Below are 13832 nucleotides of genomic sequence, written 5' to 3' on the forward strand. Positions count from 1 at the left end.
CAATAGGAGGACCTGTACTGCTTACCACTCAGTGTAAAAAGTGTGTTGAATAGTCTCATTGAGCTACTTCTGTGTAAACTCCCAATTTTATGATCTATTTTAATAGTTTTAAATAATGATGTTTTAAGAATTTTGTAATACGCACTGCAAAGGTTTTAATTAACTATGCATAATAAACTACTGAGAGTTTGCCGCTACTGGTCACCATCAGTGGCCCACATCAGCACTGGCACCTGCCTGAAAGTCTCATGTACTGGGTTGTTTAGTTGCATGTGGATGACTAGGTGGGGTGAAGGGTTGACAGGTTTACCTTGCCTATTAAACTTTTAATTACATTGTGTGTAATCTTTAATCAAGGTCTTTCGAAGCCAGTGCATTTCTTGGTGCCTGCTCTTTGTTACCCAGATTTAACTAGACCATAGGTACTCACAAACATTTTCCCAGGGCCAAAAGATATGGTCTGTGGAATGCCCGAGGGCCGCATTGATGCCAGCGTGATGGCAGTGGAGCTTTGCAGGCTGGGATTAAGATTGGCGTTGGGGAAGCAAAGCATGTACATAGTGTGGTCTGGGAGTCATGGAGTTATTTTGAGGGTGTCAGACCATACAGTCTTCTAAATTAATCCTGTCGCCTCTAGAAGAGTTATAGCTTTGACAGCACTGTGCTAAGTAGTATCTGAATCGCTATCCGTTTACCAGCCTTCTTTACTTGCTATCACTGGCTCCAGAAAGTCAAGAGTAAAAAGAAGTAGCTTCATTATTGAATTGGAATGAAATAGTATTGCACAATGAGAAACCAAAAAACCTATGATCAATCTCAGCTTCCCCACTTGACCACATTGTGTGATCTTTGCGTCCTTTTTCTTGTTTTCACATGTAAGAGCACCTTGAAATATCTTTGTTCAGGGTATGCACAGTACAAAACATTGTAACACGTTGGACTTAAAAAACTGAAATTTTATACATGTATGGTAGCCACCCAGAGGGTTTGACAGGACAACTGACTTGCCTCTTAGTTCACTGTTGGCATTGTTGTCGGAGTTGGAGGAGGTGTGACTGTTTCTATATTCATTTTGTTTTTTGAACTATCACTTTTAGAAAATACTTCAAAATGCACTGATGCAATCTTATGTACTAAGATAAAACGCTTCTGCATGTTAATAAAAAACCTTTTTGAATTTTAAAGAGACTTTGTCATTTTAAACGTGTTTGTTGTAAGATGTCTTAAAAATTAATGTGTTCCAAAAGTTAACTGTTGCTGGTTACCAATGGGCCGCATGTGAAGGGCAGGAGGGCCGCACGTGGCACTGCAGGCCATACTCTTAGTATCACTGAACTGGACTATTTGAGGATTCTGATTCAAGTGATTAGGTTCCTCTCTTGTCAATAGAATGTTCAGTTGAACTGCTTCTTGCTGGGTGTTCATCCCAGATACCTAGGAAAAGGGCAGAGAGGTTAAGGTTGACTTCTACATGGTGACTCCCTTATTTGGGCCTGTTACAGTCTGATAGGGTCTGAGTATGATTTCCTCCTAGATCCACCTCTCTGCCAATCTTTTTCAGTGTCTTAATATAACAACATTCTTCCCTGGATTAGCCATCAGGTTATCTTGGCCTTAGGCCCTGGTGGTTGTACTAACCTGCCCCTCTCCTCCTCGAAGCCTTTCTTTTACAATCAGCAGTGCTTTCCTTCTAGTTGACACCCTTAGGACTGGGTACCCAGATATTTATTAGAGAAGGCACTCCCATCATACTGGTAGATATCCTGAGATATTAAATTAATTGAGTAAGAAAGCTATATCCTCCTAACAGATGGTCCTCTGTTCGATTTGGGTGGATGCTGGTTGCATAATGTCCATTCCTATGGTTTGTTCCCTGCCACACATGATTAAAACTGTCAGATCCATGGAAGATTGAATCTTAAAAGGTTAGCATCTTTCACTTCTGGGCATTTTTTTTCTTTTGTTTCTATTACATTTTGGTTTAAAACATGATAAAGATGACTACAGTGAAGGTAGATATCCACATACATTACTCTGTCACACACCTTTCTCCTAAACTCATGCTTTTGTCCAGGTAAGTGTTCACAGCAACATCATATGTGCTGTTTCTGACAAACATGCACAACACCAAAACACTTAGAAGATGGGAGGACCTACATTCATGCACTGTTTATCCATCCATACACTATCTAGTGTGTAAGAATCCTATGTTTCACTCCTTTTTCTTCAATACTTACCAAGATGTATCAACAAAAACAACTTAAGAGTAACCCTGGGTAGTGAACTCCGCTCCGCTCATACAGTCTGCAGAGTTTTCCGCACTGCACGTTATGCTGGGCTCGTGGAGTTCTGAAAAACTCAGCTTCGCACAGCAGAGTAGCATTTTTTTCCTCTCACGCATTCACCTCCCAGCTGGATTTTTCCTTGTTTACGATCGGCAACATCAAGTTGGTGATCGCGAGCATGGAAAATAAACCTCCCGGCGAGATTTTTCAATGCAGGGGGTCAGGTATCTCATTGCAAGGGGTCGCGTATGCTCATGACCACTCGCATTGAGAAACTGCCCGTTCGCATTGAGAAAGCTGCAGCTCGAGTAAATATCTACTCGAGCGGCAGAAAATGTAAGCTTGCACTGTGCATGGTGCTGTTCACAATGATTGCACATAGCGGACAAGCATCTGGCACTCTGCAATCACTGCAAACAGCATTTTTCTACTGAACTCCGCCGCTTGCGAAGCTCCGCGTAGTGCAACAGAGTTTTATTTGCACTTCGCATAGTACAACTCCGCAAACTCCGCCCAGGGTTACATAACAGTGCAATTCTGGTCTTCACACATTGTAACACTCTCCATTCATTCATCCAAGCATTGTCACTAAGCAGCCTTCTATGAGTCCACAAATGCCCTTCAGCACCTTGTTAGTGGTATGAAGTCCAATATAAATGCAAATAAAATGCAATAAGCTGCAAACTCATGTTATGCTTATTGTGCTCTTTGGCTTCTAAACACCATTTTGGCATCCCAGAAGGTTTTCTTTCCCTCAGTCATGACCACCACTACATTGAGAATCCTAATGGATTCCCCTTCCATTGTAGGACAGCATCATTTTCAAGGACAGCACTACAAGCCTAATTTCTTTGTAGAGAAACTCTACTTCGGTCCAGTTCGGCACTCCAAAGAACAACTTCCAGTCAAAATTAGATGTCCAGAAAAGGCAAAAGGAAAAAGCTGGAAGGCAAGACTTTTCAAACTGTGTTTAAGGACACAAACTTAAAATCGCTCTGAAAATAAGTCTGCCCCCTCATTTCATCAATTAAAAAATGCAATGACTCCAGAAATGTCTTGTGAGCACTGAGGCTTATAATTCTGTGTGCAATATAATCAAACTTTATAAATACCTCTACTAAATAAGTTAAAATGAATTTACCCAAAATAAGGTGAAACAAAAATACAATTAGATAAAAAATATGTAAAAATTTTTTAAGTGAACTTATTTACATGTGTGACAGCAGATCAAATTGCTGTTCCCGGCCAAAACGCTCGCCTCTGCCGCCATTGCCGGATCGAGGGAGCCACGAGCCACGCCCACCTCTGGTGGCCACGCCCCCTCGCACAGGTACAAATAGAACGCGCTGACTGCTAGCGCGCACGATTTACTGAGACACTCCTGAGGCGAATAGCCGGGAGCCGCGTTACTGAAAGAATTGTGTTTTTACTTTGTATACTGTGATTTTATAACTGCCATTGCATAAATTGCACAAACCCCTGCCACTTACTTTCACTACGCCGAGCAGCAGATCAAATTGCTGTTCCCGGCCAAAACGCTCGCCTCTGCCACCATTGCCGGATCGAGGGAGCCACGAGCCACCCCCACCTCTGGTGGCCACGCCCCCTCGCACAGGTACAAATAGAACGCGCTGCCTCCTAGCGCACTCTATTTACTGAGACACTCCTGAGGCGAAAAGCCGGGAGCCGCGTTACTGAAAGAATGGTGTTTTTACTTTGTATACTGTGATTTTATAACTGCCATTGCATAAATTGCACAAACCCCTGCCACTTACTTTCACTACGCCGAGCAGCAGATCAAATTGCTGTTCCCGGCCAAAACGCTCGCCTCTGCCGCCATTGCCGGATCGAGGGAGCCACGAGCCACGCCCACCTCTGGTGGCCACGCCCCCTCGCACAGGTACAAATAGAACGCGCTGACTGCTAGCGCGCACTATTTACTGAGACACTCCTGAGGCGAAAAGCCGGGAGCCGCGTTACTGAAAGAATTGTGTTTTTACTTTGTATACTGTGATTTTATAACTGCCATTGCATAAATTGCACAAACCCCTGCCACTTACTTTCACTACGCCGAGCAGCAGATCAAATTGCTGTTCCCGGCCAAAACGCTAGCCTCTGCCGCCATTGCCGGATTGAGGGAGCCACGAGCCACGCCCACCTCTGGTGGCCACGCCCCCCACGCCCACGGCTTAAGGCAAGCTCGTCTGCGCTCGTCCGCGACGAGGGCACGACTAGCGCGGATAACCCCGCTCAAATCTTCATGCATCCCCCGCGCTATACACGTGAAGCCCTGCTCAACCTCCGAGAATTTGCACACGAAGGTCAGTCCATCTTTGCTGACACTGCCTTTCCACTGCATGACTTCGTAAACAAAGGTCTGCTCCTGGGAGGTCTTTTGAATGTCAGATCACTGCCAAAACATGCTAATGAAATTCATCTACTTATTGAACATCATCACTTGGATGTCTTCTTAACCGAAACATGGACCCACGCAGATTGTGACATTGAATTAGCATGGGCATGTCCGCAGGACTTTAAAATCTTGCACCTTCCCAGACCCAAAGGCCGTGGAAGAGGAGTAGGTATTATCTACAGAGCCTCCTGGCACATTAATACAATAGACATGGACTCTGTTGCCGGCACCGAGATCCTTGGCCTCTCCATAAACAGCCATTGTGGAGGAAATTTTACGGCAATCATCTGCTACCGCCCCCCAGGGACTTTCACCGCCCAACAACAGCAAGCACTACTCACCATCTTCACGAATATGGCAACCTCCCACAATAAATGAATCATCCTAGGGGACTTCAACCTCTGGCCAAACGGTAATCTTTACACTGGTTTAGATAACCTTCTGCTCTCCTGCGAAAGCGTGGGACTCTACCAACTGGTTAAACAACCTACCCACTCAGCTGGTCATCGACTAGACCTTATCTTTTCCAGTTCTCAACTAGTACACTTAAATGACGTTCTGCCCATGAGCTGGACTGACCATGCTCTTCTTACATTCTACATTACCAGTGCAAAAACTAGAATACCGAATTACAACGCCCCACCAGAATTTATGTACAGAGACTGGAAAGCCCTAGAAAAATTGAGCGCTACCACCACCGTATTCAACGTGGAGGATAGCTTCTCCCCTTCTAACTCGGTCGAAGACAATTACAAAGCCTTCCGCACGAGGGTACTATCTACTACGGATTCCCTAGTTCCATTAAAAATATGCAAACCTAAAAGCAGAGCATCTGCCCCATGGTTCAGCGATTCCCTGAAAACCCTCAAATTAGCCTGTAAACAGGCGGAGAGAAAGTGGAGACATGGCTATCGCGACATAAATAAAATTATCTGGAAAAATAAGCTCCTGGAATATAAATCTGCCATCGCTGAGAGCAAAGCCTCCTACTATTGCTCCACTATAGTCAATGCTGCAAATAGTCCCAAAAGCATCTTCCAGATTCTCGATAACCTTATCCACCCCGACTGTGCCAAAAAAGCCATCCCTCCTACACAGACACTCTGCGATAATCTCGCACTGTTTTTTACGGACAAAATTGAGACCATCACTAATAAACTAAATGTCCCCTCTTCGCAAGATTATCTCTACGCCCCTGGGTGTCGGTTGACACCAGGACACGCACCCAGGGAATGTCTACAAGTGCTCCCCTTGATCTCGGAAGCAGACTTCGAGAGAGTGGCACACGGAGTTACCTCTGGGTCCCCCCTTGACCCGCTGCCCCCAAAAATTTGGAAAATGTGCGGAACTGAACTCTTCGACACCCTCCGTAGGATTTGCAGCCAATCTTTGCATTGCGGATTCGTTCCTATCCCCTGGAAGCAAGCACTTATCACCCCACTGCTGAAGAAGCCCTCACTGAACCCTGAGTGCCTATCCAACTTTCGGCCTATATCGCTCCTACCCTTCCCGGTGAAAGTTGTAGAATGATGGGTTAGCTCCTGTCTATCAACTCATCTGGAGCAGAGTCACATTCTGGACGATTTCCAGTTCGGATTCCGCCCAGCCCATGGAACCGAAACAGCGGTACTCACAGCCATGGAAGAACTTCGTATGCGTGCAGACAGGGGCCACGCGGTGGCCTTGATTTTATTGGACCTGTCTGCCGCATTCGATACGGTCAACCATGCGATCCTACTAAAAAGACTCAAAGAGGCAGGGGTCGTTGGCACCGCCTTGCTCTGGTTCCACTCATACCTGCGAGACAGGAAACAGGCTGTGTCCCTCCCCCCATTTCAATCCGCCTTCTCCCCTGTACCTCACGGGGTGCCCCAGGGCTCGTCCATCAGCCCAATCCTTTTTAATGTTTATCTGAAACCTTTAGTTACCTTGATTAAATCCCATAGACTGAAAACTATAAACTATGCGGACGACACCCAGCTTATCCTTTCCTTGGAGGGGGAAGAATCAATCCCCATGGAATCATTCCACGACTGCCTGAGAGACACAGCTGGCTGGCTGCACAAAAACTCTCTGCAATTTAATTCCTCTAAAACAGAGGTATTGTTCTGTGATAGAAGCCGGATTCCTCGTCTATTCCCCACGGAATTCTGGCCCCCGGAAACTCTGGAAAAACCACAGCCGGTCACTAGCGTCCGCAATCTGGGTGTCATACTAAACAACAAACTTAGCATGGAAACACAGGTAATCAAAACAGTCTCCACCTGCTCAGCCCTACTGCGCTCTTTACGTAAAATCATGCCACTGCTTCCCGCACAGGCACAAGCATTAATAGTCAGGTGCACTATCCTTAGTCGCCTTGACTATTGCAATGCGCTTTTGCTCGAGTCCCCAGCTGTTCTACTGGACAGACTCCAAAGAGTCCAGTCGGCCGCAGCCAAACTTGCCCTCGGATGGACCAGGAGATCCTCGGCCACAGCAGCTTTAGCCGAGTTACACTGGCTCCCTCTGAAGCAGCGAATAGCTTTTAAAGCACTCTGCCTGGTTTTTAAAGCATTACACGGAACCGGCCCCAGACCCCTACAACAAATGTTTTCCTGGTACACCCCAACCAGAACTCTCCGATCCGCCTCAGCCTGTCTGGTTACGGTACCCAGATTCAATAAGGTAAGGACTGGAGGAAGATCCTTCAGAGTGGCCGCCGCTAAACTCTGGAACAGTTTGCCGGTCGATATCCGCCAAATCTCACAACTCCTTCCTTTTAGAAAGCGGATTAAAACTTGGCTCTTCCCCAAATCCCTTACTGTTACCCGTTCCTAGTCTCCCGTCATTCTTTTTATCTTAGGAGTAATCTCTCAGCGCCAGGATACCTGCCAGGTGACAGATGCGCTATATAAATGTTTTAAATAAATAAATAAAATAAAATAAAAAATTTTAAGTGAACTTATTTACATGTGTGACCTGATGCTTTGCTAACTTTATAGCTTTTTATTTATATAAATGACATTTGATTCTAATATGATGAAATGTGCCACTGATTTAATGAAAAAAATTCTGGTTTCATGTTGTTTCGTTATGTCCAGGATTCATTCAGAATTCTATCAAAGCGTCCTTGCCATGATCTTCGCCATCAGTGAGATTAACAGTATACCAGATCTTCTACCTAACACCACTTTGGGATTTCAAATTTATGACTCTTGTTTCTCTGAGTTGGGGGCTGTTCAGGGGACCCTGCAGCTGCTCTCGGGGGGCAAAGAGACAGTACCCAACTACCGTCGCCCTTCAAGCCCCAAGCTGGTTGGCTTCATCGGAGATGGGCCATCATCAGAAGCTCTTCCTATGGCAAGAATACTTGGGCTCAGCAGATTTCCTCAGGTAAGATATGAGCCTATCATGTACAGAAAAACAGATTTACTATGACTGGTGTTGATAAACATATACATAAATGATTATTTATTTGAAAATTCATGTCTGCTATCCTGAAATATGTGATGGTTGAGAAGATCAATTCTTTATATTGAATTTCAGACTATTTTTCATCCAAGTATTTCCCATATTTGCAAGGCAAAGATTTGACTCTGCATATTATCAATCAAAATGCAACTTGTTAAATTTGAAAAGCAACTCTAAATTAAAAGTAACACATTATATTTACTAAAGTCTCTGGGCCATATTATCAAGAAAGGGCAATACATTATCACCAATTTTATCGGCATTATATATCCTTGTGAATTCCCATAGAAGCCCAGGTTCTGGTGTTAACCCGGGCTTCTATGGGAATTCACAATGGCATATTATCAAGCCCATTATTGCCACTTTAGCTGCAGTTTCCTGCCGATAAAAGCGGCGATAATGTATCGCCCTTTCTTGATAATATCCCCTATGTTCTTCAAATCTCTCATGTTAGACTTGTTATCCTTAAGGTGACTTCCCTCAACTTTTTGCCTGCTTACCTCCACTTTCTGCTGTATTTTTTTTTTTGTTGGACATAGGATTCTGAAAATTTTACCACTGCTAATCAGTGCTACAGTACATGTGATTCTCCCCTAAACATGGTGACAATAGTATATACCTGATTGGCATATTTAGTTTAATAATACTCCCCTTTATAAAGTGGTGTACCATATACCCAGGCCTTTACTCTAAATGCTGTGAGTGGGCCTGCACCACTGATTATGTCGCCCACACAAGTAGCCTTTCAAACCTGTCTGAGGGCTGCCATAGCAAGCCATGTGTTACATAGACCCCAGTTCTAACATATCAATTCAAATTAAAACCTTTCGGTTTTGTTCCTAGGAACTCAGGAAATATATCATAAACAAGATATCTCTCTCCCCCAGTCAAAGTCACAGATGGTGTCTTTGGCAAAAAAAGGTAACTGATTTCAAAGGGCGGTATTTCGTAGCATTAATAATTAGTGCTCATTTATTTTTATTAGGTGTTATTTTTTACCCAAAGTTATGTTTACTGCAAGACAATAAAGAGCTGTGAAGCTTGGTTAAGTATCACAGTGGCCTCCACGTAAGGCAAATGGGCCTATACACAATGGTAAATTGGCATGTGAGTAAATCTACATGTGTAAGTTTACTACTTTGAGTATTCACAATTTCCAAGTGTAAATGTACTACAAAAGGGCCAATTCGCAAGTGTAATTTTACACATGAATAAATCTACACATGTACATTTACTCTAACAATTTGCAGTAAATTATTGCTTTTGGCTATTCACCAATTCTGAGCATACATCTACTACAAAGTGCAGACTTACATGCCTCTACCACCTGAAGCAGGAAATGGAGTTATATTTAAGAGTTTAATGTTACTACAGCCAGAAAATTGCCTGGAATAAATCACACACTCCACAAGGCCAACTACTGGTTTCTGCAAACCCCTCTCGTCAAAAGTAATTGAGGCAGGGACTTAAAAGAGAACCCTGTAACACAATAATAGGAAAATAAATTAATGGTAAAATAATAAATTTTATCCATATCTACAATTATATATTATTGGGGGCCAACTACCTGTCCTGTTACCTTGAGTAAGTCCCAAAAAAGCGGGATGGCTAAGCGGTCTTCAGAGGCCACGCCTTCTTTCTCCACCACTCTGCAAACACATCTCCTGGCACACTACTTGTTGGGGGATGAAGTCCACTTTACTCCTTAAGTCCTCAAGAAGCACTCCTGGTACCACCTGTAAGTCCCACATAGCGGGATACCTGAGAGCTGGTCAGAGGCCCAGCCCCATTATCCACAACGCTGCTAATGCGACTACTACTTAAAAAACATAGAAATTCACTGAAAAAAAGGTAAAGGTTACAGGGATGTTATAGTTAGGAATTAACATTTAAAACATCTTAGAAATTCACTTAATTTCTAAGGTTTTTAAATTCGAGTATCTTACTATAACGTCCCTGTAACCTTTGGTTTTTGCAGTGACTATACATATATATAAATATCAGGCTCCAAACTCCGTTTCGTCCATAAACAAAGTACAGCACTCCGGGGGGTAAGGGCAAGATTTTCTTTATTCCGCCACTTTTAGCAAAAACAAACGCGTTTCGGACGTGAGTCCTTCGTCAGTGTCTACACGAAGCCTCGTGAGGCGGCCACTTTTAACTGTGTTTGGATACATTTGGATACGTCATTACGGCATAGTAACAACAGGGAAGATGGTTTTGAGATCGCGTAGATGCGCTTGTGAGTGTGGCGGCCATCTTTTAATGTTCATAATTGAACTGATATCCTATGTAAATCATCAAAATGGCCGCAAAACTGGTGTAATATGTTATACAGCCGTGTATCGGCAAATCACCAGCTAAATCCGATGTAAATCATATACTTAGTAGCTGGTGTCCCAAATTATCAAGCTGTGTATCTGCAAATTACCAGTTACCATCACATTGAGCATGCCGCGATCCCATTATCCATAATTCATTCCAGTATGTCAAAACATGCCCCGTATCATTTATCCAAAATTATATGACATTGCTATTACGATATTGTAGTCGCATTACATAAAGGAACAGAATAAGCACAATTAATTCATTTAAAAAATGTCAAGATTCTCATTACAGATATATACAGGACAATATACTAGTTTTCATCAAGTTAAATGTACCATGAGTTCTTCCCCCATGTTCAAGCCCTGTGGACCAGTGTTTCCCAAACTGTGGTCCGCGGACCCCCAGGGGTCCGTGACCCATTCCCAGGGGGTCCGTAGGCAACAGTTTTAAAAGCACAGAAACATTTCTTGTATAATTAGCAGCTTTCCAGCAACAATAAAAGTGTCAAGAGAATGCCAGTGATTAATGTACCTGCTGGAGCCGAGGAGAGTTTTGTTCAGTTGCAGCTTTGATTGAACTAATGTAGCACAGAGGGTTAATGTGCCTACTGCAAAGAACGTGTATCATGCATCTTAAAAAGCAGTATTTTATGTGCATAGGTTCGTGGTTATTGCTTTTGTCACAGAGATTATTTTGTTACTGAGTACTTCATAAGTGACAATCGTAATCTATCTAGCAGAGGAAACTATAAACTGTCATCAAAGAGTTGCTTGCAAACTGCATGGTACCAGTTAGTAACTAATATTTTTTCCCAGGTATTCATTATTCTGAATATACATTTTTAATGTTAAAGTCAGTGCTAGCCACTGTGTTATGTTCTGAATCCTGAGTTTGTGCTTTTCCAGACCGGGCACACTTTAAACATTTTATATACACACTGATTTACATGTATGATTCAATGTCTCTATATGTGTGTGATGTAAAGTGCTTTGACATCCTACAATGGTATGAGAGATGCTATAAAACAAATGAAATACATGTGACAGAGGGGCTATTACTTCAATATAAAATACTAAGCGCCAGATGTACGATCTGATTTTATATGCGCGAACGGGTTCGCGAACCCTTTAATGCTTGCAAAAACCTATTGAGCCATGTACGTAGCCTATTTCACGAGTCGCAATTTGTTTGCGACTCGCTAAATAGGTTTTGCAACTTGCTATTTGGAAGGGGCAATCCCTTCCAAATAGGGAGTCTCAAAACCATGTACAAATGTTTTGCGGTCGCAAACCAGTCGCAATTACCACCTACTTCAAGTAAATGATAATGCATTCGCAAATGGAAAAGGGTCCCCAGGGGACCCCTTCCCCTTTGCAAATGCATGCAAAATTATGTTTTAAGGGCAGGCAGTGGTCCCAGGGACCTCTGCCTGCCCTTAGAAAATGAAACGCAAACGTTTAATTTTTTTTTTTTTTTAAATGCATGGTAAACTGGCTGCATTTTTTTTTAAACTGCTTTATTTAAAAGCAGTCCGAGACATGGTGGCCTGCAGAGCCTAGCAGGCCACCATCCCTGGGAGGGCTGGCATTCCCAATGGGCTTGAAAATTGCGAGAGGCTCATTAATGTTAATGAACCTCGCAATTTGCGACCCCATTGTGAATCCCAAACAGTGTTAAACACACTGTTGTACACTTCATTTAGCGACTCGCAATTTGCCACTCGCAATGTGTCGCCAATTGCGAGGCGCTAAATTAAATGGTCGTACATCTGGCCCCAAAATCCTTAGTACTTTGAGTATTTGTTTTGTGTGCAGACGTGTGTATTTTTTTCGAATTACTGTTTTAATTTTGAAATTTAACTCATACAAATTGCTTGGGGGTCCCCGGCTTCCAGTAGTGACTCAATGGGGGTCCTCAGGAGTCAAACGTTTGGGAATCACTGCTGTGGACTCTTTGTCTGCAAATCGATAATATAACGTGACTCCAGTCTGCGTAGCCTCATCAGTCTATCCCCTCCCCTTGGATTGACTGGAACATGATCAATGCCATAATATTGTAATAGATCCCTATTACTATGAAGTTCCTTGGCAAAATGCCGAGCCACCGGATATGTTATGTCCTTATTGGTGATGGCACGTTGATACTCCAGAATACGCATTTTTACGTTATTAATTGTGCTGCCAATATATTTCAGTCCGCAAGGACAGGTCAAGCAATACATAACATATGGGGTTTGACAAGTGATGAACCTTTTGATCTTTCTAGGATGTTTCAGACCTGGGACGTTGTATGATAGAACACGTCTGCTATTTTCACAGGCTTTGCATTTACTACAGGGGAAGAAACCTTCCATGTCTTTTAAAGTACCACTTCTTTTAGGTTTAGAGGGCATAAGATGACTTTGTACTAGTTTATCTCTTAAAGATTTTAGCTTGCGAAACGTTACTAAGGGGCGAGGTGGAACATCCTTCCCTATAGTAGGATCTAATCACAATATATGCCAGTTTTTTGTCAATATCCTTCTCAGATAATTGGCATTGTCGGAGAATGTTGTTACCATTCTAAATTTGTTGCTGACTTCCGACTGCACTTTATTATCTTTGTTACTCAACAGACTTGCTCATGAGATTTTTAAAACTCTGTTGAAGGTCTGATCTAAAAGAGTAGGATCATATCCTCTAATTGTGAATCTCTTTATGGATTCTTTGGCTGTGAAAACAAAGTCAGACTCTATCGAACAATTACGTCGGAGCATTAGTGTTCAAAACCGGATTTATTCCAAAGCTTTCACTTATATATATATTACCTACTGGTGGTCGCCAGTAGGTAGTTATAGTTAGGACCTAGTTTCCATAGGAAATCCGCAACATTCTATTGGGAATAACTTTGGCCCTGGTGGACGAATGTTTGCGAATTTCTCAAAGAAGATGGCTAGGTCCGCTGCGCTCATTCTGTGAAAGTTTTGGGGGGATTGGTGAAGTGGGGGCTGAGATAAAAGGGGGGTCCCAAAACATGTTTTTCCCATGTTATTTTCCATAGGACGTTTAGACACGGCTACAGCTCGAACGGCTGAATGGATTTATAAGAAATTTGGTAGAAAGGTAGAGTGTGGGTCGCAGATCACGCTTTTGTTTAAATGGTGTAAATCCGTTCAGTAGTTGCTGAGAAAATTAAAGTTGAAATCAGTTATATATCTGTAAGCGAGCACGGGTGCGCGCACCTATGCGGGTGTGCGCGAGCGGCATTGTGATTTGCTGTTTAACGTCTGTCAACATTCGATTCGGAGGAAATCAGGAAGTGTTGTCCACCATTTTGTTAGTGCGAGTGAATATATAATACAGAACAAAGGGTTA

General features: G+C 43.0%; 1 protein-coding gene across 1 annotated transcript in view; it reads left to right on the forward strand.

Moving 5' to 3' along the window:
• Positions 1–13832, forward strand: part of LOC144783894 (extracellular calcium-sensing receptor-like) — a 131699-nt gene that overhangs the window by 16765 nt on the left and 101102 nt on the right. The window contains exon 2 of the mRNA XM_078662636.1: positions 7782–8073. Within this exon, the coding sequence (XP_078518762.1) occupies positions 7782–8073 (292 nt within the window). The remainder of the gene's footprint in view (positions 1–7781; positions 8074–13832) is intronic.

This window comes from Lissotriton helveticus, chromosome 10, assembly GCF_964261635.1.
Source record: "Lissotriton helveticus chromosome 10, aLisHel1.1, whole genome shotgun sequence".
Lineage (NCBI taxonomy): Eukaryota > Metazoa > Chordata > Amphibia > Caudata > Salamandridae > Lissotriton > Lissotriton helveticus.